General features: G+C 40.8%; 1 protein-coding gene across 1 annotated transcript in view; it reads left to right on the top strand.

Moving 5' to 3' along the window:
* The window catches only part of LOC124106457 (putative vitellogenin receptor), a 68,176-nt gene that overhangs the window by 14,725 nt on the left and 26,888 nt on the right, over positions 1-26,563 (top strand). Inside the window, exon 2 of the mRNA XM_058585480.1 lies at positions 23,939-24,138. Within this exon, the coding sequence (XP_058441463.1) occupies positions 23,939-24,138 (200 nt within the window). The remainder of the gene's footprint in view (positions 1-23,938; positions 24,139-26,563) is intronic.

Raw genomic sequence — 26,563 nt, 5'->3', positions numbered from 1 at the left:
TCTTTTGTTAGGTTGATTCCCAAGTATTTTATTTTTTTTGAAGATATTTTGAATGGAGTGGTTGTCCTCATTTCCATTTCAGAGGATTTGTCGCTGATATACAGGAATGCCTTTGATTTATGCGTGTTGATTTTAAATCCTGCCACTTTGCTGAATTCATTTATTAGCTCTAATAGTTTCTTTGTAGAGCCTTTTGGGTCTGCTAGATATAGAATCATATCATCTGCAAATAGTGATAATTTAATTTCTTCTTTTCCTATTTTTATGCCTTTAATTTCTTTCGTCTGTCTAATTGCTCTGGCCAGTGTTTCGAGAACTATGTTGAAGAGAAGTGGAGAGAGAGGGCATCCCTGTCTTGTTCCAGATTTTAGAGGGAATGCCTTCAGTTTTTCTCCATTCAGAATGATGCTAGCCTGAGGCTTAGCATAGATTGCTTTTACAATATTGAGGTATGTTCCTGTTATCCCTAGTTTTTCTAGAGTTTTGAACATAAAGGGATGCTGTACTTTGTCGAATGCTTTTTCCGCATCTATCGAGATGATCATATGGTTCTTATTTTGAAGTCTATTGATGTGGTGAATAACATTTATTGATTTCCGTATATTGAACCAGCCTTGCATCCCAGGGATGAATCCTACTTGATCATGGTGCACAATTTTTTTGATATGTTTTTGTATCCGATTCGCCAGAATTTTATTGAGGATTTTTGCATCTAGGTTCATTAGAGATATTGGTCTGTAGTTTTCTTTCTTTGAAGTGTCTTTGTCTGGTTTAGGTATCAGGGTGATGTTGGCCTCATAGAATGAATTTGGAAGTTCTCCCTCCTTTTCTATTTCCTGAAGTAGCTTGAAAAGTATTGGTATTAGTTCTTCTTTAAAGGTTTTGTAAAATTCTGCTGTATACCCATCCGGACCTGGGCTTTTCTTAGTTGGTAGTCTTTTTATGGTTTCTTCTATCTCCTCAATTGATATTGGTCTGTTTAGGTTTTCTATATCCTCCTGACTCAATCTGGGCAGATCATATGACTTAAGAAATTTATCTATGCCTTCACTATCTTCTAATTTATTGGAGTATAAGGATTCAAAATAGTTTTTGATTGTCTTCTGTATTTCTGAAGTGTCTGTTGTGATATTGCCTTTTTCATCCCGCATGCTAGTAATTTGAGTTCTCTCTCTTCTTCTCTTTGCTAGCATCGCTAAGGGTCTGTCGATTTTGTTTATTTTTTCAAAGAACCAACTTTTAGTTTTGTCAATTTTTTTCAATTGTTTCTTTTGTTTCGATTTCATTAATTTCAGCTCTGATTTTAATTATTTCTTGCCTTCTACTTCTTTTGCTGTTGTTTTGCTCTTCTTTTTCAAGGATTTTGAGATGAAGTATGAGATCATTTATTTGTTGGTTTTTTTCTTTTTTTAAGGAATGAACTCCAAGCAATGAATTTTCCTCTTAGAACTGCTTTCAATGTGTCCCATAGATTCCGATATGTTGTGTCTGTGTTTTCATTTATCTCTAAGAATTTTTTAATTTCCTCCTTGATGTCTTCTATAACCCATTGATCATTCAGTAACCTATTGTTCATTCTCCAATTGATGTATGCTTTTTCCTTCCTTCTTTTATCGTTGATTTTCAGTTTCATTCCATTATGATCAGATAAGATGCATGGTATTATCTCTACTCCTTTATATTGTCTAAGAGTTGCCCTGTGACATAATATATGATCTATTTTTGAGAAGGATCCATGTGCTGCTGAGAAAAAAGTGTAACTGCTTGATGTTGGGTGGTATACTCTATATATGTCAATTAGGTCTAGGTTATTAATAGTGTTATTGAGTTCTATAGTTTCCTTATTCAACTTTTGTTTGGAAGATCTGTCCAGTGGCGAGAGAGGTGTGTTGAAGTCTCCCATGATTATGGTGTGGTGGTCTATTAGACTCTTGAACTTGAGAAGAGTTTGTTTGACGAACATAGCTGCACCATTGTTTGGGGCATATATATTTATGATTGTTATGTCTTGTTGGTGTATGGTTCCCTTAAGCAGTATGTAGTGTCCCTCTTTATCTCTTTTGATTAACTTTGGCTTGAAATCTATTTTATTTGATATGAGTATGGACACGCCTGCTTGTTTCCGAAGTCCATATGAGTGATATGATTTTTCCCAACCTTTTACCTTCAGCCTATGTATGTCTTTTCCTATCAAATGCGTCTCCTGTAGGCAGCATATTGTTTGGTCTTGTTTTGTGATCCATTCTACTAGCCTGTGTCTCTTAATTGGTGAGTTTAAGCCATTAACATTTAGGGTTATTATTGAGATATGGGTTGTTCTTCCAGCCATATTTGTTTATTTCTGTTACTAAACATTGTTTGTTTTCCTCTTTGATTATTTTCCCCCCCCCTTTACTGTCCTACCTCCCACTGTTGGTTTTCATTGTTATTTTCCATTTCCTCTTCCTGTAATGCTTTGGCGAGGATGTTTTGAAGAGATGGTTTTCTAGCTGCGAATTCCTTAAACTTTTGTTTATCGTGGAAGGTTTTAATTTCATTCTCCATCCTGAAGCTTAATTTCGCTGGATACACAATTCTTGGTTGGAACCCATTTTCTTTCAGTGTTTGAAATATGTTATTCCAGGATCTTCTAGCTTTCAGAGTCTGTGTTGAAAGATCAGCTGTTATCCTGATTGGCTTACCCCTAAATGTAATCTGCTTCCTTTCTCTTGTAGCTTTTAAAATTCTCTCCTTATTCTGTATGTTGGGCATCTTCATTATAATGTGTCTAGGTGTGGATCTCTTATGATTTTGCACATTCGGCGTCCTGTAGGCTTCTAGGATTTGGGATTCTGTCTCATTCTTCAAGTCTGGGAAGTTTTCTTGTATTATTTCATTGAATAGACTGCTCATTCCTTTGGTTTGGAGCTCTGTACCTTCCTGTATCCCAATGACTCTTAAGTTTGGTCTCTTAATGTTATCCCATATTTCTTGGATGTTCTGCTCATGGTTTCTTAACAGTCTTGCTGAGCTGTCTATGTTCTTTTCCAGTTGAAATACTTTGTCTTCATTGTCTGATGTTCTATCTTCTAAGTGTTCTACTCTGCTGGTAGTATTCTCCATTGAGTTTTTAAGTTGGTTTATTGCTTCCTGCATTTCTAGGATTTCTGATTGCTTGTTTTTTATAACCTCTATCTCCCTGTATAGTTGATCCTTTGCTTCCTGGATTTGTTTGCGTAATTCGTTGTCGAAGTGATCTTTCATTGTCTGATTTTGCTATTTAATGTCTTCCTTGATACTCCAGATCATCTGAAGCATGTATATCCTGAATTCTTTATCTGACATTCCATCTGCTGCAGCTGTTACCTCTTCTAAAGTTGCGTTGACCTGCATTGCTTGTGGTCCTTTCTTTCCTTGTCTTTTCATACTGCTTGCGTATCTTTCCTGCAGGTGCGGGCGGCGGCTCTGCTCTCTCCTTATTCCAATTGGGGTGTCGTGGCTACCACGCCAGCAGGTCACTGGGCCTGTTCTGGGAGCTGGTGGCGGCTCTGTTCTGCCCCTACTCCAATTGGGGTGACGAGTGTACCACGCCGGCAGGCCACCGGGCCTGATCCGCCGGTCGGTTGCAGGTTTGCCTACCCTGCAGGCGCGGGCGGCAGCTCTACTCTGCCCCTACTCCAAATGGGGTGACGTGTCTGTCGTACTGGCAGGCCACTGGGCCTGTCCCGCTGGTCGGTCGCAGATCTGCCCACCTTTCGGGCACGGGTGGAGGCTCTGCTCTGCCCCTACTCCAATTGGGGTGTCGTGACTACCCCGCCTGCAGGACGCTGGGCCTGTTCCTGGCAAGGGAGGCGACTCTGCTCTGTCACTACTCCAATTAGGGTGGTGTTTGTACCACACCGGCAGGCTCCTGGGCCTGATCCGCAGGTCTGTTGTAGGTCTGCCTACCTTGAAGGCGCGGGCGGCGGATCTGCCCTGCCCCTCCTACCACGCCTGCGGACCCCTGGGCCTGATCTGCAGGTTGATCACTGGTCTGCTCACCCTGCGGGTATGGGTGGCGGTTCCGCTCCGACCCCACTCCAATGGGGTCACGTGACCATCACACCAGCAGGGCCTGATCCGGGCGTGGGAGAAGGATCTGCTCTGCCCCTACTCGAGTTGGGATGATGTGTGTACCACACTGGCAGGCCACTGGGCCTGACCCGCCAGGCTGTCACAGGTCTGTTTACCTTGCAAGCGCGAAGGGCGGCTCTGCCCTGCCCCTCCTACCACGCCCATGTACTACTGGGTCGTGGGTCTGCCCACCTGGCGGGTGTGGGTGGCGGCTCCGCTCCGCCCCCTCTCCAATTGGGGTCACGCGGTCACCACGCTGGCGAGCCGCTGGGCCTGCTCCGGGGGCTGGCGGCGGCCCGGCTCCTTCCCTCTGGCTCGAGGACAAATTTAGGAGACTCGGGTGACTGAGCCTCACCCCCCTTACCAGGAGACCAACTGCTTATGTCACCGCTGGTATTGATGAAGATCTCTCCTCCACCGCTTTCTGCTGACATCAGATCTCTGCCATGTTGGTATCCTATGCGAATGGCAGCATTTCGTTCCCCTTGCCGGGCAACCCAAGCAACGGGTGAGTCCTGACCGGCCCTCAGCAGGACCCGGACCGAGACGCAGTTTCCGCGGGCTCCTAGCCCCGGTCCAGGGAAGTTCCGGGAGCCGGAACTCGGCCGCTCCGTGCTCGGTGTAAGCTCCTATAAGTGTAAGCTCCAAGAAGCAGCCCCCGCGGGCTCAGTTCCGGGAGCTGGAATTCGGCTTCTTAGTGCTTGGTGTTTGCTCTGATAGTAGCAGGGTCCAAGAAGCAGCCTCCGCAGACTCCGCAGCCCTGAGCCAGGGCGGTTCCGGGACCTGTATGTATTCTTAATGTGTTTTTCACCTGTCATTAGGTCTTAGCTTTGAACTAATTTTTACTTTTTTTCTTTAGGATATTCTATAATTTCCTTAGTAATGGTATAAACAATGGTGATGAGCTTCTGAGTTCTTGAGTTTCCAAAATTATCCTTCTTTTCCCTCACATTGGAGTGAGGGAAATTCAATTTTGATAGAATTTTGAGAGGAATTCCCAGCTCAAAATTCTATCAAAAGTCTGCAAATGAAAAGTTTGGCACTAGCTTCGATTCTGTTCAAGTATTTTTTTTCCTCCATCCAAAATGTTGTATCTTCTCCATCCATGGTATTCGGAAATTTTCATGATGCATGACCTGGTGTGTGTCCGTTCTCATTAATTTTGCCTGGGAAAAACAGATAATGTCTTTCTTCATCTCATGCATGTTTTCTTTATATTTGTGTTAACATTAATTTTCCTTCAACAGATGCTTTTTCTCCCTCTGAAACCTCTGACTATTCACAAAATTCTGGGCTGGGGTCTCCTTTCCTGTCTTCTCACTCATGTTTTCTATTTTCTTGCATTAGTTGGTGTCTTCAGCTATTTCTTCCATTTCTTTTCAAATTCCAGTTTGCTTCTGAGCAGTGACTCCTGTATTTCTCGCATCCTCTATCGAATTTCTAAATGCAGAAGTCATGTTTGGAATCCCTGAATGTCCTTTTGCTCCATGGCATCTCCTAAAAGTTCTTCTGATGTTTTTGATGACAGTTCTCTCCTGTCCCATCAGGGGGTTCTGCTTCAGCCCTTTTCCCTGTCCTTTGGGCCAGGCAGCCCATCCTTCCTCAGTGACTGCCTGTTCATGGCAGTAAGGTCCCTCAGCCCCAGAAGTCGGGCACCAAAGAACCACAGCAAGGGGTGAGCTGGCAGGAAGTGGTGCATGAGGGGCAAACCAGGTTTACGTGGATGAGGGGACATTTTAATGTTTTGAGGAAGGGAAGAGGAAAAAGTGTGGGGGGGAGGCTCAAGGGAAAGAAGAAAAAGCTCTTATGATGATGAAGCTTGGGAGCAGTTCACTCCTCATGCAGCTCAGATCAGCTCCTTTAGTTTCCCAAAAGACCACAAATGCAGAGCACAAAATGAGATCCAACAGAGTTTCTTGATTGGGCTCCTTCTAAAAGCCTCAGCATCTGCTGTCTGTACCCTGCAGCCTCCATACTGGAGAGGCAGTGGATCCACCAGCCTGGCCCTCTGCTGTCTGCACGGCATGCCAGCAAGTTTCTGCATCTGTCCCATCCTCTGGAGAATTCACTCTTCAGATGGGCTCAAGTACTCCTGAGAAACTTGTGATGCTCACAAAGGGATCCACATACAAGTAACCTCAGCCTTATGTTGGAGTTTTGTTAGAAATACACCCCGAATCTATTGAAGAGGAATGTACACAAAAATAAGATACCTGATAATTTACATGCATATTAAAGCATAAAAAAGCAAGCCCTGGTCACTTTCCTCAGCCATGAACACTTGTGGGCATATCTTTCTTTTCTTGGTTTTTGGGTGGTATAACAAGGAGATGTGCCTTAGTCTATTTAATGTTGCTATAAAAAATGCTTGATACTAGATAATGTATAAAGAAAAGAGGTTATTTGACTCTGAAATTTCAATGGCTGCTAGGTTCAAACAGTATGGCATTGGTGTCCTAACACACACCTCTGGCCGCATCATAATAATGCACAAAAGCATAAAGATAACTAGTGTAATGCAAAGGGGTGAAAAATGTGGAGTGACCTTGCTTTTTCATGCCAATAGGCCCATGAGAGATAACACTCCTTCTGGACCACGTAATCCAGTCATAAGGGATGGGAGGTGTCCCCACGACCTAGTCACCCTCCACTGGTCCCCGCCTCTTAAAGATTTCCCCACCTCAACCCTGTATGCTGGGACCAAGCTTCAAGCACATGACACTTTTGGGAAACACACCACATCTAAACCATAGCAAGGTGGGAAGATGGAAGGCCGGGAAATGTAGGCTGAACCTGATATTTTCTCAGATTCTCTTCCATAGGTTTTCAAGAGTGATACTAGATGTTTGTAACCACATAGTTTTAGATTTATAGAATGCTAAAGTTGAAACATATCTGAAAGAGGACCGACTCCCTCCATTTGGTTTTATATACGAAGGCCAATAGGCTGAGAATCTTAATAAAAGCCAGACAGCCAATCAGCAGCACAGCAAAGGATAGAATTCAGCTCTCTCCAATTCTAGGCCATTCATTTCTTTTCCTATTTGACTTCTTGGATCTTGTTGGGAAGTGATTTTTGTTGTTATTTCATAAACAAATGTGCACTGATCTTCAGATACCAGTAGGATGGACTAAACCAGGGCTACCTTGATATGGCAACAAAAGCAAGACTCAAAACAAAACAAAAAAACAAATAAAAGGAAATTTAAGAGAGAGAGAGAGAGAGACAGACTCTGATAAATGCATCGAGTCCCACATTCAAAACAGGACAATTCTTTCTCTTAGTCATGATCTTGTAGTATTTGATAAAAAGAAGCAGAAAAAAGGAAATTGCTACATAGAGGAAGAGCTCTCTTTAATCTTCAAGAGAATCTGAAACAGCTATGGCCCTTCCAGAGAGCAGCCTACTGAAGAGAAATAAACAGCTCAGAAATACTGACACTGAGCACAGAAACTGGGCAAAACAGCTGAGAAGGGCATTTGAGAGGCATGGAGGGTTGGACCGGGGTTGATTCCCTAAGGATGGGGCAGATGTGAGAGGGGGAAGAGGTAGAATTGGTGGCAATATAGGACCCAGTGGACACCAGGCTGACCAAACAATGCCAGGGTTAGTACAGGACAAAACTCACTAGATACTGGGTTTTGTTGTTAGAAATTTATTATGGAAGTAAAACCCACTGCCTGAACACTGTCCCCAAACATCTGGATGCAGCTCTGGAGTCATTATCTGTACTGTTTTTTCCCCCTACTTATGATAATTCCATACTGCTATGGTCTAAATATTTATGACCCCCCCAAACCCCCAAATTTCACAATACCTAATTATGAAGTGATTATATTATAGGGGGGGTGTGTCTTGGAAGGGAGAGAGGTCATGAATAACCCTCACGAATGAGAACAGAGTCCCAGTTTAGAAAAGTCTTGTCCCTTCTGTCATGTAAGGACACAGTGACGAGGTGCCATCTGTGAGCAGGAAGTGAACCCTCACTAGACCCTGAACTTCCAAAGCCTTGATCTTGGACTTTCCAATCTCAGAACTATGAGAAATAAATTTCCGTTCTTCCTAAGTATCCCAGTTTATGATATTTTGTTGTAACAGCCCAAATGGACCAAGATGTGTGATAAAATCTGCCACTATTGTTCTTTAAATTTTTTATTTGTTCTTTTTAGTTATACATGACAGTAGACTGTATTTTGACATATTATACATACAAGGAGTATGACTTCCCATTCTTGTGGTTGTACATGATGTGAAGTTACACTGGTCATGTATTCATACAGGAACGGGGAAAGTTATGTCTGATTCATTCTACTGTCTTTCCCATTCCCATCTCCCTCCCTTCCCTTCATTCCTCTTTGTCTAATCCAATGATCTGCTATTATTTCCCCAACCTTTACTATGTGTTAGTATCCACATACCACAGAGAACATCCAGCCTTTTTCTGGGGGGATTGGCTTATTTCACTTAGCAAGGTAATCTCCAGTTCCATCCATTTACCAACAAATGCTATAATTTCATTCTTCTTTATGACTGAATAATATTACATTGTGTATATACACCACATTTTCTTTATCCATTCGTCTGTAGAAGGGCACCTAGGTTGGTTCCATAGCTAAGCTATCGTGAATTGAGCTGCTATAAATATTGATGTGGCTGCATCACTTTAGTATGCCAATTTTAAGTCCTTTGGGTATATTCTGAGGACTAGAATAACCGGGTCAAATGGTGGTTCCATTCCAAAATTTCTGAGGAATCTCCAAACTGCTTTCCAGAGTGGTTGCACCAATTTTCAGTCCCACCAGCTAGCAATAAATTTTGGCCACTACTGTTCTAAACTAAAAAATAATGATGCTATAAATGAAATGCCAAGGAGGTGCTATTTTTTCCTGTCCTATAACTTCAAGATCTTTAACTCAGAAGCACATGTTAAAACCCAGCTCATGCTCTTTGGAGAAGTGTAGGAAAAGGAGTAAACAGGAAAAACACAGCAAAAGAAGTTTAAAAGAGTGAGCCTATATATATATATATATATATATATATATATATATATATATATATATATATTTTAACCAGTGGTAACATTTTAATAACTTGTTAGAAATGGATACATTAAAATAATGAATGACACAATTTTAAGAGGAAAGTGAAAATCAAATGGACGATGGCATGCACATCCCAAGTAAATGTGGTCAAAGTCACTGGCAAAGAAGCAGATTGTCACTAAAATGGGAGCAAACAGCAGTTTCCGACTGCTGTTATGTTAGCTACCCGCTAATTACATGACACAAATGGACACCACCAGCAAGGGAGGCTCAGGGAAGACAATTCTCGGGTATTTATACTCAAACAGATGGGTTCTTTCAAAGTGACTTAGTTTGCCACATTGCTAAATACATGGCTGAAAAAAAAAATCACCCAGATTTGACTTCATAAATGATCTTCTGTGGTATGTTTCCTTTTTCCTTCCAATTGCTGCTAAAGTTTCATCTCTTTCATGAAATTTTTTTCAGACTATTATTTCCTGGCACATCATCTTTCAACATTTATTCCCTTCAGTTGTGTGATGCACACACAGACACCCACACAGTCCTCAGTTTTGCAGCATGAAAGAAAAAAAATGTGTTTGTGAATCAAATTGTTGATAGAGATTTACTATGCTTATCATACACAAGTTACAAAATTTCAGTTAGAGGATGGAATTTGTATAATGCCAAATAATTTTAGTAACTATCATTTGTGAAAAGTTTTAATAGCAATTTTCCCTGTTTTATTCTTAGTTGTGACTTCAGAATTTCTGTCAGTGCACTTTGAAGGGTCACATTATGTTTACAAAGATCACAGATTCATTGTGATGTGTTGATATATGTACTATGCTAACAACATGCTCTCATTTTCATGAGTCAATATTGTTGTGTATTACTCCATGAACGACATTGGACTTCTTTAGTATAAATTTATGTTTATTATCTAGTGAGATGGATTCATCCCAGGAATGTAAGGTTGGTTTAATACCTGAAAGTAAATCAACATGATATAGCATATTAACAGAAAAGGGATAAAAAATTCATGATTATCTTTATAAGATGCAGAAAATCATTTGATAAAATCTAATGTCCTTTTGTGGTAAAAACATTGAACAAAGTAGAAATGGAAGGAACTTTATCAATCTGGTAAATGGCATCTGTGAAAAAAAAAATCACAACTAATATCTCACAGGAGGGAGAATGCTTTCCCTCAAGACCAGAAATGTTACTGCTTCTGTTATTGCTAAACAGAAGTCCCAGGGGAGGGCCCCAAAACCAAACTTGAGTTACATGCCTGCTCTCTACTATTCTAGAGAGGAGAAAGGCTCCAGCCAGGCTCATTTGGCTGTAGGCAAGGACCACTCACAACAGGGAGGATTTAACCCCTCCAAAGGAAATTTGGGTGCTCTTAGATAGGGGCTAGGATCCCAAATGGCCAAAAAGTCAACCAAGGACAGCTTTACAGTAACATTTCAATCTTCTTTCTCCAAGTAGCTTGGCTTTTGCCACTTCAGAATATTTTAATTTATCTTTGATCGTTCAGATATATATTTTTTTAAGATCCTAATTCTTAGGGCTGGGGATGTGGCTCAAGCGATAGCGTGCTCGCCTGGCATGCTCAGGGTGCTGGGTTCAATCCTCAGCACCCCATAAAAATAAAGATGTTGTGTCCACCGAAAAAACTAAAAAATAAATATTAAAAGAAATTCTCTCTCTCTCTCTCTCTCTCTCTCTCTCTCTCTCTCTCTTTCTCTTAAAAAAAAATCCTAATTCTGAACATGAATGTTATTAAAGATCTGTGGTTCAAGGATTTGGATGTGAAGGTTGCAGCCCATTCTTGCCCACAAACCATTCCTTTCCCAGCAGGTCTCATTTATGGTGGCTCTTCCCTTCTCCTGAGGCCACTGTGTGAAAAGCCAGCTCTATGTGCCCAGCTGATTTATCTTCATTTGGTAAGCCATGAACCCATTTAGTTAGAACTTCTAGAATAACTGTGCTCTACTTTCTACACCTTCTCACCATCTGGATCTTCTTTTTACTTGTTGATGCTCAGGCTGGACATAGCTTAAATCTTTGTGTAAATTGGCTTCAGAAAGTCAACTTGTCATCAACCAAGCTACCATCCTCACAATTCTCTCCTTCCTCCTCCTCCCTAGCCTTGATTAGCTTCTGTCCTCCAATATGCTACAGAGATAGATGGGCAAGAAACTGTATTCAAATTGTAGCTGGAAAATCTTGAGGAGGCATCAGAATAGTCATTTTGGAAGGCCATTAATTTATTTTAATGATGGTTCCATATCTTAAAACATTTGTGGAATTTTAAATTTTTCTGCAGGGCAAATTATGTCACAAAAGAAAAAAAAATGTCTTTATAATTACAACTTGAATATTGTCAAACCGATCCTTTGAAAATGTGAATTTAGCTGGATTTCTTCCCCACTAAAAATTTCTCAAAAATTTGCAGGACTTAGCTCAGCTCATCCAGTACTTCCTGCTCCAGGACCTCTATCTGTTCAGCCTCATATTCTATACCACCCCTGTGAAAATCTTTTGTTCCAGGGATTCTGCACTAACAGCAGGTTCTAAGAACATACCTTTGTTTCCTCATATTTTCTACTCTGTTTGCCTGGAATGTTCTTCACAAGGATGACTATCAAAAATCACCTCAGTGTCATGCCCTGGCTGAAGCTTTCCCTGATTGTGCCTCTCACAGACCCATTCCTGTCTTCTCATCTTTGCTTCCATGACATATCCTGAGAATTTTTTGACCAGGTCGATCAAACTGTCCTGCAGAATCAGGACAATCATTGGTTTGCTGCTGTGTTTCCACTGCCCTAAATTGTATCGTACTATATTAGAGTTCTCCAGAGAAACAAAATGAAGATAAAGACACAGATATAGATATAGACTTAGATACAGATGAATAGAAGAGATTTATAATGAAGGATTGGCTCGTATGATTATGGAGGTTGAGGAGTCTCATGACCTGTTGTCTACATGTTGGAGGACCAAGGAATCCGGTGATATGATTCTAGATTAAACCCAAAGATCAAACCAAAAGGAAAACTGATGGTATAAGATCTGGGTCAAGTCTGAAGGCCCAAGAACTGGGGCTGGTGGGGGGGGGGCTGGTAGTGTCAGTTCCAAACTGAGTCTAAAGACCTGAGAATCGGGAGCACAATGATGTTTGAGAGCAGATGATGGATTTCTGAAGCAGAGTGACTTTGCTATTCTGCTGCCTTTAGTTCTATGCAGGTCCTTAGTGGGTTGAATGATACCTACCTGCATGGATTTTCATTACTCATTCTACTGATTCAGGTGCTAATGTTTTCCAGAAACATCCTCGCAGACACACTTCCAAAACAACTGGGCATCCCATTACCCAGTCAAGTTCACACATCAGAGTAACTATCTCTAGTGCTTGGCACTTCATATAGTTACCTACGTCTCTACTGCCTGGAGAGCAGAATAAATGTCTTAATACTGCTTTTTCTTTAAATCAACCAGAGCTGAAAGTGATTGCAGTTTTATTTTTATTGAAGATAATTTTAAGATTTTTAAGATTAGCTTTAGATCAACCAAATCCATTAAGCATCTTTTAGATTTGACAATGAACCTTCTTCTCTAGAGCTTATCAAAGGCTGAGACATTAAATTAAAAAGGAAAAAAAAAAACAGAAGAAGCTTTAAACGTAGTTAACTTGATTTGCTATTTATTGTGTATTTCCTCTCTGCAAGACACTGGTTACCAACATACTGGGTCCCTTTCACAAAATATCAAATTTTTTGAACATGGAAACATTTAGCAGGAAATTTTTTACTGTTCCCCCCACGCCTGCATAAATGATTCTAATTGCAAGGGTATGGTTGTAAATGTCAAATATCCTAACTTTTAAGAAAGTATCACTTCTTCAAATTTGGTGTTAGCAATCTACGTTACTTTCCTAGGAACAACATAACAAACTACCTTAAATTGGGCAGTTTAGGGGCTTAGTGGTAGAGCATGTGTGAGGCACTGGGTTCAATTCTCAGCACTGCATATAAAAAAATGAATAAAATAAATGTCCATAAAAAAAGAGTGGGGGAACAGTTTAAAAGAACAAAAATTATTGTCTCACAATTCTGAAATCAAGGTGTCAGCAGGGCCAGGCTCCCTTTGAATCTCTAGGGAAGGATCCTCCTCTTCCAGCTCCTGGTAGCCCCAGACCCTTGGTTCGTGGCAGAATAATTCCTACCTTTGCCTCCATCTGTACCTGGCATTTTCCCTGTTCTTTTCACATTGTTCAGTCTCCCAGCACATATGTCTTTGTTCAAATTTCCCGTTTTTGTAAGGTCACTAATTGTATTGACTTTGGGCCCACTCTAATGACCTCATCTGAATTTGTTTAAATCTGTAAATACTCTATTGCCAAATAAGGTCATATTCTGAGATCCCATAAATAGGAATTTCAATGTATTCTTTTGAGAAGACATAATCCAATCCATAATTATAACAAAGAATAAGGACAATTACCCCAAAAGGTAATACTTTTCTCATAGCCAACCATGTATCTGTGCAAGGCCAGATTTTCTTCATACACTGAAACCAAAACAACATATCACAACAGATTGAAAGCAAAAGCACATATGAGAACTACAGCTGTCTTCTATTAATGTCATTAAAGAGATTTTGAAAATGTAAAACAGTGCTACTGTTCTCATTAATTTTTTTTTAGAAAATGTGATTGTTTTTGTGAAAATGTTATGCTAACACATAATAGGTTCATCATTGTTCTTTTAATGGAATTATTAAATATTCTTTAAGATCTTTGTTTTAATTTATGATATAGCAAATATTGATAGACAAAATCTTTTGAGGAGGAGGGATACTTAGTAATTTTTAAGCCTTTACTTTAGGACTAGTCTTTTAGGCTATTAAATACTATGTATTGAATAACTGTTCAGAACTCTCTGCACTAAATTTGCACTAGTTTTTCTTTGTCTTCTTCCTGAAATCACACCCTATATATGTATAACTAAGAATTTAGCCAAGGTCTCAAATGAACTCCTACATATTTGGACATTCCTTTTCCAAAAGAGTTCCCTGCTTTCCAGCACTCTACCCCTTACATTCTAGCCCTCTCAGGCTCCCAGAACTCTGATCTCTGTCTCCAGTTCTGAGATCCCATTGTTCCCCCTTTGCTTCTAGCCTTAGTAAAGGGCCCAGGTGGAAAGAACAGAGACTGCAAGGCTCACTGGATCTATTCCCTTTGCTGCCTTTGGCAGATTTCTGAAAACAAATGTTTCATATAATTTGATCAATTTTCCAGTTGTATGCAGGTGTAGGGTTGATTTTCCACCAGTCATTGTGTCTTATGCCTTTTATGAAGTTACAACTTACTTCATCTTTCCAACCTTCTAAACTGGTCTCAGATTATACTTCTGATTAGAAGCAATTACTCTTAACAGCATCAAATAAAACTTATATTTCTTGTATTGAAACGTCCAGTTCAATTTGCTTTTGAAACCAAATCACTTAACCACCTCTGTGCTATAAATAAGATGCCCCAAAGGCACCTCATTCTACAGCAGGAAAGGAAGAACTGAGGACAGTTTCTTAGTCTGTATTTCAGCGAAGCAGATAAATATTTTAGTGGAATAGTTTGATTTGGAATGAGATCCCAGACACTGGTAGGGAAGTAAAGAAATTGAACAGAGAAGAAAAAGAAGCCCCAATGTAGTCTACCTACCACTGTGGCCAGCTAGAGAACTGAGACTCCAGGTAGAACATGCTCTTCAGAGTTATTCTACTATTGGATAAAGCAACGGTGGAATTGAGCTTCAGGTTTCTGTCAGTCACTGGTTGATAGTATTCACTCCCTGGTGTTTCTGATATTTTACCTGAGCAGGTCCAGTGAGTTGCAGAGGCCACAAAACATGCTCAGGCAAAGGGAACCAGGCTTCTGGATTTAGCTGGTGTATACAGAAATGGTACTGGATGAGAATATATGAGTGAGGCAAAAACAGCTTCTACTTCACACAACAGTTTAGTTGGAGAGTTGTGTGTGCCATTTGATGTAATGCACCACAGTAGATCCAAAGATGAAAGTAATCTCCGTTATGTTCTAAACGCTTAAGTTGAAAATACTTATGTCAAGTAGTTTGCTGTTACAACACTTTTGAAGTTTAAAACAGTATTTATCTTTTAATATAAAAATATTATTTTCCTAACTCACTATTGCTTATTTTGGATTTAGCCATAGTTTTTCTTTATTTTTGACATTTCTGATTAAATACGAAAACATGCCATTATTCCTTTTACCCTTGCCCCATGCAGTCTGCCTTTAACACTGGAGCCAAAGTGTCCTGTTAAAATATAAAACCATGCTGTTCATCTCCTCTAAAACCTTCCAGTGATGACCAGTAGAACTTTCTGTGAGGATGGAAGTATTCTATGTCTGTACTATCCAATATGGTAGCCACTCACCACAGAGCTGCTGAGCACACGTGGCTGTGGGATGCATGTGGATACAGGCTAACTTATTAGGAGGGACAGTTCCAAAGGCTTCCTAGAGCAATCAGATTAAAAACAAAAGTCTGCAATGCAATGTCAGGCAAGGCCCCAGGTAATCTGTTGACCCCAACCCCTTTCACATCTCTGACCTCCTCTTCTCCACATTCCTCTGGCCCACTCTCTATTGCTGCATGGTCTTCCTCCTGCACCATGAACATGAAGGTCTGCTCCTGAATGGGAGTCCTGTACTTGCTTCCTCTGTCTTTAATGTTCTTTCTTTAAATAGTCTCATGGCTCAGTCCCTTAGTTCCTTTAATTGTGGTGCTCAGAACATTTACATTTCATGTACTTATTTATTTAAATCTATGCATTTAAGCCTACCATCCTACTGTTTGTTTTATGTTTGTCCCATCTGTTCTTTGCTTCATTTTTTTTTTCACTTTCTCTTTCTGATTTGGGGTTTATTAAGCTTTTTTTTTTTTTTTTAATTTAATCTCTACTATTGGCTTATTGGTTTACTGGCTCATTGACTTTTTTTTTTTTTTTTTTTGGATACCAGGGATTGAACTCAGTGGCATTCAAGTACTGAGCCACATCCCCAGACCTATTTTATATTAAAAAAATATTTTTTTTTAAAATTTAGAGACAGGGTTTCACTGAGTTGCTTTGCTGAGGCTGGCTTTGAACTTGCAATCCTTCTGCCTCAGCCTCCCAAGCTGCTGGGATTATAGGCATGCACCATTGTGCCCAGCTCATTGACCTCTTTGTTTTATATTTTTATTGGAGCTTTGGTATTTACAACATTCATCTTAAATTTATCGAAGTCTAACCTCAAATCATATTATATCCCAATAGTAGTGTACATACAATCCGTTGTTAGAGTCTGTAAACAAGTCAGGACTGCAGCAATCCATATAGTAGTGTACATATAATCATTTACAACAGTATACTTCCATTTTTCCTTCCTGTCCTTTGAGTTTCTATTGTCATATATTTTATTGCAATGAAATATATATTATGCATCCTAAAGTTCATTCCAATTATTTTTTGCTTTCAACAGTCAACTATTTTAAAAAGAAAATTAGAAATAATAATTAACATTTTTTTATTTACCTAAATTTTTGACACTTCTAGTGAGAAAAGGAGCCTAAATATAGTCTATTTGCCACTTTGGCCAAGTGGAAATCAACTAGAAAATGGAGAATTCTTGTAGAATGTGCTCTTTGGAGTTATTCTATTACAGGGTGAAGGACCTGGGATATTTATCTACTAGTCTCTGTCACTCCTAGTTAAAAGCTGCTTTGTTCTTTATGAAGATTCTAGGTTTCATCTGGTATCATTTTTTGTCCATCATAAAAATTTCTTTAACATTTCTCATAGTACAGGACTGCTGGTGTCAAATTCTCTCTTCAACTTTTGTTCATCTGATAAATTTTTCATTCTGCTTTCATTTTGCTTGTTCACTATTTCTACATTGACATTTGTTACTCATTTTTTTTTCTCTTAGCACTTTAAAAATGTTATATTGGGAATAGACCGAGAAGGGGAATAGCTGGGTCAAATGGTGGCTCCATTCCCAGCTTTCCAAGAAATCTCCATACTGCTTTCCAAATTGGCTGCACCAATTTGCAGTCCCACCAGCAATGTACAAGTGTACCCTTTCCCTAAAGACCTAAAAAGAGCATGCTACAGGGACACTGCTACATCGATGTTCATAGCAGCACAATTCACAATAGCTAGACTGTGGAACCAACCTAGATGCCCTTCAATGGATGAATGGATAAAAAAAATGTGGCATTTATACACAATGGAGTATTACTCTGCATTAAAAAATGACAAAATCATAGAATTTACAGGGAAATGGATGGCATTAGAGCAGATTATGCTAAGTGAAGCTAGCCAATCCCTAAAAAACAAATGCCAAATGTCTTCTTTGATATAAGGAAAGTAACTAAGAACAGAGTAGGGTCGAAGAGCATGAGAAGAAGATTAACATTAAACAGGGATGAGAGGTGGGAGGGAAAGGGAGAGAGAAGGGAAAATGCATGGAAATGGAAGGAGACCCTCAGAGTTATACAAAAGTACATACAAGAGGAAGTGAGGGGAAGGGGAAAAATAATATAAGGGGGACAAACGAATGTCAGTAGAGGGAGCAGAGAGAGAAGAGGGGAGGGGAGGGGAGGGGAGGGGAGGGGAGGGGGGATAGTAGAGGATAGGAAAGGCAGCAGAATACAACAGACACTAGTATGGCAATATGTAAATCAATGGATGTGTAACTGATGTGATTCTGCAATCTGTATATGGGGTAAAAATGGGAGCTCATAACCCACTTGAATCAAATTGTGAAATATGATATATCAAGAACTATGTAATGTTTTGAACAGCCAACAATAAAAAATTTAAAAAAAAAATGTTATATTGGGACAAATGCTAGAGAGTGATATTGGTCAAATTTTATTGTTATATTATATGCATGTATAAATATGCAACAACAAATCCTGCCGTGATGTACTATCATAATGCACCAACCAAAAATGTGGGAAGAAAAAGAGTGAAACATAAACACCTCCCCTCCCACCAAAAGATGTCGTTTCACAGTCTACTGGCTTGCATAGTTTCTCATAAAAGTCTGCCATTATTCTTATCTTTGTTCTTTCCACTGCACATTCATCTCTTTGCTCGGCAGCTTTTTAGAATTTTCTCTTCATCATGGGTTTTCTGTTATTTGTTTATGAAGAGGCATCATGCAGTATTTTTGAATTTATTCTGATTGAGTTGAATTTTTTGGATAATATTGAGTTTATACTTTTTACCTAATTTAAAAAATGTTCAGCTATTATTTCTTCAAATATCCTGAACCCCCCTTTTCTGTGACTAATTGCAGATATGTTGCATAGCTTGATATTGTTCCATAGTTGCTGAGACTCTTCATTTCATTTTTCTTTTCCCTGGTGCTTCATTCTGAATACATTCTCTTCTGTGTTCAGATTCAATAACTTTTACTTTTGTATGATCAATTATAAATCCCATGAAATGAAGTTTGCCATATCTAGAAGTTCCATTTGGTTCTTTTGAACAATTTCCTTTTCTTTACTCATTAAACCAAAGTTTTCTTTTACATCTTTTAGCATGTCGAACACATTCATAATAACGACTCTAGAATTCTTCTGTTAATTTCATCTTCTGTGTCTTTCTCATTGATTGCTTATCTTATGCCTTTTTCTCCTGCTTTTTGATGTCTATCGATTTTTACCAACTATCAGATGATTTGAATTTTACATTGTTGAATTCTCAAATTATGTTTATTACTTTAAAAAGCACTGAACTTTTCTATGACAGGCTGTCACTTACAAGTTCATTTCATTATTTTAAGAGTTATTTTAGGGAAGGTCTAGAATATCATGTATTATAGGGCTATTTCTGCCCCAGATGTAAGCCACTGACCTCTGGAGTTGCTACCAATTGATTTTACATTTACTGAAGTCTTTTTACTCTTGTTGGAGGGGACCTAAATGTTTACTAACCTTTTTAAAAATTGTAAATTAGTTACAACTTCCCAATACCTTTTCTCCTTCCTATCCTTGCAGTTTCATGGAGTTTCACCCTATGCCTACACAAGCAAGTTCAGCCTTCCTATGCAGATTTCTGAAACTCTTTTATATAGATTCCTTCACTTTGGAACCCTAACCTGAAAATTCTAGCCTCTTTAGCCTCCCTGAACTCGATTTCTGCCTCCTTAACTTAGTGAGACCCCCAGATCTGTCTGGAGTTCCTCTCCCTGGGATCTAGTCTGGATATTGCCTCCAGGTACTGATAGGGCTCCCCAGCTGCCACGCTGCTCAGCTGGTCCACTGGTCCCTGGGGACAAGTGGCAGCAGAGCAGTGGTGGAGTGGTGGAACAACAACTTGGGCGGGCTGGACAACAGGCAACAAGCATGGGCCGAGGCTGCACGGACCCTGCCATGCCTGCTTGGGCATAAGAAGAACAGACCAACACTACCGGCGAGCCAAGGTACATTGACCTGCCGTCCTAGCACAGACACCAGCTGCACGTGGTCTTGCAGCTCCAGATCCAGCTCTTCCACCCAAGCATGCGCAATTCATGGACCTCAACCTTCAGCTTCCTGAAAAGTGTTGAGAAAATGGAAGCAAGGCAAATCCATTGGGATTCAAAGCTAACCAATAGCATTAGTACATTTCCAAGTGTTAATTAGCATAATTTTGGACCAGTAGGGTTATACCTTTTCAAGCTCTGATTAGCATAAATTTGGACCAATAGCATTGGAGCAAGTGCTATATAAACCCCTAGACTAACACACTGAAACTGTGATCCCTTTAGGTTCACTTTCGTGCTGTTGGAGTTTGGTTTCTGTGCACATTTGAATTGCTCATCCTGGTCTCTCAGGACTTCATATTCTGAATTCAAGAGACAAGAACTCAGAAGAAATTGCGGTGCTGGGGTTTGTTGCAACATTGAAAGACCCAATCCATCATTGAGAGCTGCAGCGTGCTTTATGGCTGCAGAGGCTTGTAACTTAGGCAGACCCATGTCACCTGCCGGCAGAAGAGGAGGATGAGTTTGCCTCAAAACTCCGTTTTCAGCAGGAAGCCTGGGCTGGGGTAAGACATCTGTTTCTTTCAGTGATCACAGTTCTGAACTCCCTGTTGTTCAGTGTGTCTGAAAATAATTGGGTCTTATGTTTTATTTAATTTTCTAGAGGTTTGTGGTGGGTGTGTATATTCAAAGTCTTTAGTTTCTCATGGTTGGAGTGAGAAGTTTATCTTGTTTACTTGTTCAAAAGACACTTTCTCAGTGAGCGCTCTAATGGCAATGTTCTTTAGACTTCCAACATCCCTCCCCCCAATCAACACTCCATATTCCTTTTACCCAACTCATTTTCTCCATAAGAGTTTCTCACTCTATAACGAACTACAAAATATTTGAACTTACTGTTTTCCTCTCTCCTGCCAGCCACTTATATTAGAATGAAGATAGATTTAAAAAAAAATATATTGACTTTGCTCATTGGTGCATCCCCAGTATTCAGAATGATGTTTGGAATATACTAGGTCATTGGTAATGTTCAGTGAATTCAAAGATGTGAATTTCTATGCTTATCCACAGGGAACCTGCATTAAAACTTTTAAGGAAGAGAAATCAAGTAAGACAAACAAATACAAATCAACAGTCACTGCAATCAAACAATTTCAGGAAAGAAATCAACAGATGAATTTCAAGATCCTCAAGACCAAGTCTAGTTAAGTGCTGAAATGAATAGCGTATTGCCATTGATGAAGTCTCTGTTGGGGGTGTGAGCTTGGAGGAGATATCAGGAGCCAGGTTGTTAAGCACTGTGAGGTTTAGTCATCTGGGGAAAAGCAGGAGGATCATTCTGAACTGGCTCTTCTCTTTTTGCCTCTCCTAACCTCCCACACTTCCTGATCTCTGAACTGTTGACCATTAGGGAGTATCTTTTCCGTTAGAGGACAGAGACAATCAGGGCAATTAGTGGTGGTTACAATGAAGGGACAGTAAAGTTAGGAAAAGAACAAGAACAAGGTCACTGGGGATCTATATTAGTTTGTTGCTGCTATAACAGTCATCTATAGACTTAGGGGCTTAATGCAACACAAATTTATTATCTTAACATTATGGAAGTTAGAAGTCTGAAATGGGTATTAGAATCAAGTCTTCAGTCACCAGGGTGTTATGTGTCTTCTGAAGTCTTATAGGAGAGAATTCATTTCTTTGCCTTTCTAGCTTCTAGAAGTTTGCCACATTCTTTGCCTCATCACATCCAGCCAGCAATTACACCACTCCAATCTCTGCCTCCATTATCACCTTTCCTTCTCTGGCCCCCCTGTGTCCCCTTTCCCATGTAAGAATTCTTCTGAATAGCTTGAGCTGTGCCCCCCTCCCCACAATAATCCAGTGTAATCTCCCCATTTTAGGATCCTTAATTTAAACATGTTTACAAAGTGTCATTCCCATGTAAAGCAACTTATTCATGGGTTCTGGGTATTAGAATGGATGGAAGTGGAGCAGGGGACATTCTGCTTACCACAGACAGACATCTGTTTAAAAGACGAAATGTGGAATGTGAAGAGAGACAAGAAGAGGAGAACACATGTGACTCAAATGAATGAGGTCCAAGAATATGGTAATTTAAAGACAAATATAAATATTATTTGTGTTGCATCACTTGTCTGTGACGTTCTGAGCTGGTATAGCTATTAAGAGACAATGCTATTTATAATAATAATAAGGCTGTCATATAGATGGACATAGGTATAGACTGCATGTTCACCTCCTTCCCACACAATTCTGATGTTGAAACACTAACCCCTGATGGGATAGTATTAGGAAGTGTGTAAGAGTCTGTAAACAAGTCTGGATGGTGCCTGGCATTTTGCCAGAGGGAGTGGTTTGTGAAGTAATGCCAGGGAGCCATTAAGTGTGGAGATTCCTTATTGGTTGACTGATGTATCTAGTTTATGCTAATTAGATAAGCTGAGTGGAATGTATAAATACCGCTCCTGTCCTGCAATATATGGCTTCCACTCCTGCTGTATCAATCTACACAAGTTGCTCTTCACCCCCCCCCCACCCCCCTCCACCCCGGTTATTTTGCCCAGCCAGCCGGGCTGCGGCAGACGTGGGGACTTTGTGATGTAATTATATCATAAGGGTGGAGACTTTACTATGGGACTAGTGCCCTTGGAGGCATGAGAGCAAGCTTGGTTACCTTCCTTCTGCTCCGCCCCCACCACCTGCCACGTGAGAACATGCTAAGATGACAGCCATCTGAGAACCAAGAAGTAAACTCTCAGAACCTGAATCTACCTAAAACCTTAATCTTAGACTTTCCAATGTCCCAAACTGAGGAAATAAACATCTGTTGGTTAAGTCATTTGTTATGGCAGCCCAAACTGACAAAGACAGTATATAATCTCATTTAGTTAAGATTTGATCCAGGTCTATGGGATGCAGCTAATTACTTCACTAGTTTTAATGCCTTCATATGAAGAGAACAGGTCTACATTCTTATTATTCTTGATGACTCTTATCATGTTACTGAATGCTATTAGGTATCTACAATAATCTGGCTTCAAAGCATCAACATTTCAGTACAAATCATGCTAAAACCAGAAGGTCTTTTAAATTGGTGTATGCAATTAGAGCATATAATGAATTTAAAGGAAACTTCAGAGCATATGGCATTCTGAAGTCTTCAAGTGCAGTTTGATGGAACCACAGTGAAAATGAAGAGGAGGTATGATTTTAAAGAAAGCTGTTGGACTACAGTGTTGCAAATAAAATCTAAGGAGGCACTTTGCAATTCAGTTTTCTGTTTCTATTTTTTCCTAGTATTTTATTGCTGCCTCTCATTCCCCAAAAATATAAATGTTCCTTGCCAATTTAACATAATAAATTCTAATTCCATCAGGTTCTTTCCAAGAAACTGACATTCACCTCTCCTGGCATACTGGAAAGATGGAGTGTCACAGCTTAGCTTAGTGAGGGGGACAGGTTGGGCAGTGCCCATGAAAATTATCCCTCATCACGTTCATAAATAGTAGTGTTTGAATAAGATGACCTCAGGGTCCTTCCAGCCCTACAGTCTATGTCCCTATGGGATTTTGCCTGACTCTGGTTGAGACTCATCAAATGTGATCTTCCAGTCCACCTTCAAGTGTTTGGAAGCATCCCACTTCTCTCAGCCATACAGATTGAAAGGGGAATGGTATTCTCCAGGGCTTTTGTGTTGTATTCTTGGTTGGCTGACCATTAACCAAACAGGGTTGCTGCCTCTGGCAGCTGTCATCGTAAACCCTGGGTTATGGAAGGTCTGATTCTCCCTAGATGCCCTGGGAAGGGGGTTGGGGTAAGAGGGGATTATTTCCAAGAGAACAGCACCAGAGACCTGCAACCACAGTGATGCTCCAGTTTGGAGTTATTAAGCCCTTGCTTTTCCATGAAATGAGAGGACCAGCAACAAAGACAGCACTTGTGAGGGCGATGGGTTTAGAATCTAAAGTCCTGTTGCAGACCTTGAGCACTTTAAGATTCCTGGGTAATTCATAAGTACCTAAATATCGCTGACCCTCCCTTTCCTTGCCCCTAAGTCTGTCAGGAGCCAGGACCTGAATAGGCTTTCCTGTTGCAGGTGGGGGACACGGAGTTCCAGCCGCTTCTCAGCGCTAAAGAGCTACAGAGACCAATGTGAGGGCGCAGCAGTTCTCCGGAGCAGCCCACGTCCTTCCCGGGCAGGTGTTCCCCGGCAGTGCCGCGGATTCCCAGCTCCATCCTTCCATGGCTCCTCCCCAGTCGTTCCAATGAGCAGCGGGCGCGGGAAGCTGGAGCCCGCCCCAGGCGCAGCCGCGCGCCTCCCTCCACCTCCCTGCCGGTTCTTTTCACCCTGAGCGCCGCTCCAGCCCGGAGGCGCCCCGTCTCCTGCCCAGCCATGGGGAGCCCTACGCTTCTTTTTCTGCTTTCAGTGGTGCTAATCGCGATGGACAGCGAGGCCGGTGAGTGAGGTTCTCGGGCGGGGATGCCCTCAGAAGGGACCGTCCGCGCAGGGTACAAGTGTCCCTTGCTTTGGGGATGGATGCCGAAGGAATTGAAAGCAGAGAACTTGGGGCACCTAGCGTAGGGTGCTGGGTGCCCCGTTGTGCGGTGGCGGCGAGTTATGGAGGAGGTCCTAGGTGGGCAAGGCTAAGCCTCAGGAGTAGCCGCCTGGATGAGTCGCAGGGCCCTTTACAAACCTGCAGGTGGGTGAGAGGGGAGGTGGGCTCAGCCAGCGAAATCGGTGTCTTTTTCCAACGGTGTCACAGCAGGGAAAAGGAGCTCTCTCCACCCTGGGGGTGCCGCGGGCACTTTTGCTTCTGGGCTCATCCTTCTCCTCAATGTTCGGGCTGGGTGGGATTCACTTTCTGGCCCTGATCTCCCGTTTACCTGCGCCCTAGTGTGACAGGCAACAAATGTAGCTTTTTGGAGGTCAGGACCTCGTGAAGAGCCGCTTCACGCCAAAAAAAAAACAGCCCAGGGAAAAGGGTGATGGGGCCTGAAGTGCCTTAGGAGTGCATTTCTTGCTGTACTTGTTGATGTCTCTTAGGTGTAGGCAGACCCAACGCTCAGATGAGCTGAGTGGAGTGTCCAGGGTGGCAGAGAAATGCGTTGTTCCCCAAGGGTCAAACTAGTGGCTGATGATGTAGTCAGCTGTAGGAGATGTTCAGCATTTATGAAACCATCTGCCCTGTGGGATTGTTAATGCCTGATTGTCCACCATGAATGAAAGGCAGATTTAGTCATTTTAATTTACAGCGTCAAGGTACTGTTGACAGCTTGGAGGAGGTGTCACTTTACAACAGTTGTTTTTCTCCTAGGAAGGTTCTAACCCTCAGAATTTGTTGTTAACATGGTCCAGTATCTCTGCTGTGGCTTATCTGCTTGCACTCTTCTGAAACAGGATTTAAAGTTATTTGTCTTTTGTTTTTTGTTTTTTTTTTTTAAACAAAACAGTGATTTCCAACATAACCTACTATGAAGGCGTCTTTATTGTCTGTTTTAGAACAGCATGTAATCATTGTACTTAATGTATTGACTGAGAAAGCTATGGTGAATTTAATATATAAATAAATGTATTAAGTACATTTCTTATGCAATTACAGCAAGCCCCCATGTAGATAAAAGTAAGGTTTGAGACCAGTCTGCAGATAGTATGTAGAATCCTTATGCATTTTTGTTTCCCAGATTGAGAATCACCAGGACAAAATACTGTTCAAGTTCTGACTCCTGTGATGGGTAATCTTGGAGGGTTGACTGCAACCCTAATTGAGATCCTTCTGGAAAGAGCTACTGGAAGAGGTAGCAAAAGAATTAATGCTTTATGAGCACGTGGTATACTGTGTGCCAAGCAGCTTTGTGCTCATTTAATCCTTAAATCTTCCTCTTAGGATCACTTATTTACTAGCCTTATTGTACTTATTGTATAGATATTAAAACTGAGGTCCAAAGAGAGGAATTAACTCTCCCAAGATCACATTAAGTAGGTGATCTAACCAAAACTCTAACCCAGGTGGCCTGGTGACTTAGCCTGTGTTCCCATGGCAGCAGTTGCTGACATCGACTGGTCTGAATTTCATAGTTTTGTTCTTGAGTTAAGCCAGATAGCTGGATGAAATGTGAGTAGGTGGTGGAGAAGCTGCTATCCATTGATAAGTGATATTTACTCAGTATTTTATTTTTGGTCTTTTTATACTCCAGACTTTAAAAATCAAATGTGGAATAACTATATGGAAAGCACTACCTCAAAGGGACACCAGTCAGAACTGGGACGTTGTCCCTTCCCAAGAAGAGTAATCTGCACAGGAGCCTTTTGTGGTCCACTTCCATGGCATAGCTGTGTACAGTTGTCACCAGAGTAGGACTGGCTGGGCCTTCTCCACATGGTGCAGACACTTCTAGTACAGGATTTGGATTATACTTTATAGGAATCGATTGATTTTCCTCTCTGAAACTTAGGTCACTGTAGTAAATGAAGTACAGTTAGGCTTCCTATTGCTTCGCCTTGAGGACTGTCAGTATCTGGCTTATTTTTAACATCAATCATTTTGGAAAGGTAAAAAAAAACACAGGTTCACGGCTTGAATAGAACAATATGAATCACTCTTGCAAATAACTGAAAATTATTTATATCCTGGCTATTAGAGGCATGCTAAAGATATTATGTAGGATCAAAAATTCTAATGTTATTTTAAGATGTGTCTGTACATCTCAAATACTTGGAGCCTAAACTTGTAAGTATTCCTTCTCCAAGGCTTTGGGATTCAACCAGAGCTGAAAGCACCATCCTCATGTCTCTGGGTGCACAAATGTGAGTCGCTTCTTTCTAACAGGGAAACAAGGAGGCACACAGAAAGCCTCCAGCAACAACTCCATGACCCCAGAAAG

This window comes from Marmota monax, unplaced genomic scaffold, assembly GCF_021218885.2.
Source record: "Marmota monax isolate L192 unplaced genomic scaffold, Marmota_monax_Labrador192_F-V1.1 WCK01_AAM20220418_F8-fsc00528, whole genome shotgun sequence".
Lineage (NCBI taxonomy): Eukaryota > Metazoa > Chordata > Mammalia > Rodentia > Sciuridae > Marmota > Marmota monax.
The sequence above is the reverse complement of the archived record's forward strand: the minus strand, read 5'-3'. Positions and strand labels throughout refer to the sequence as shown.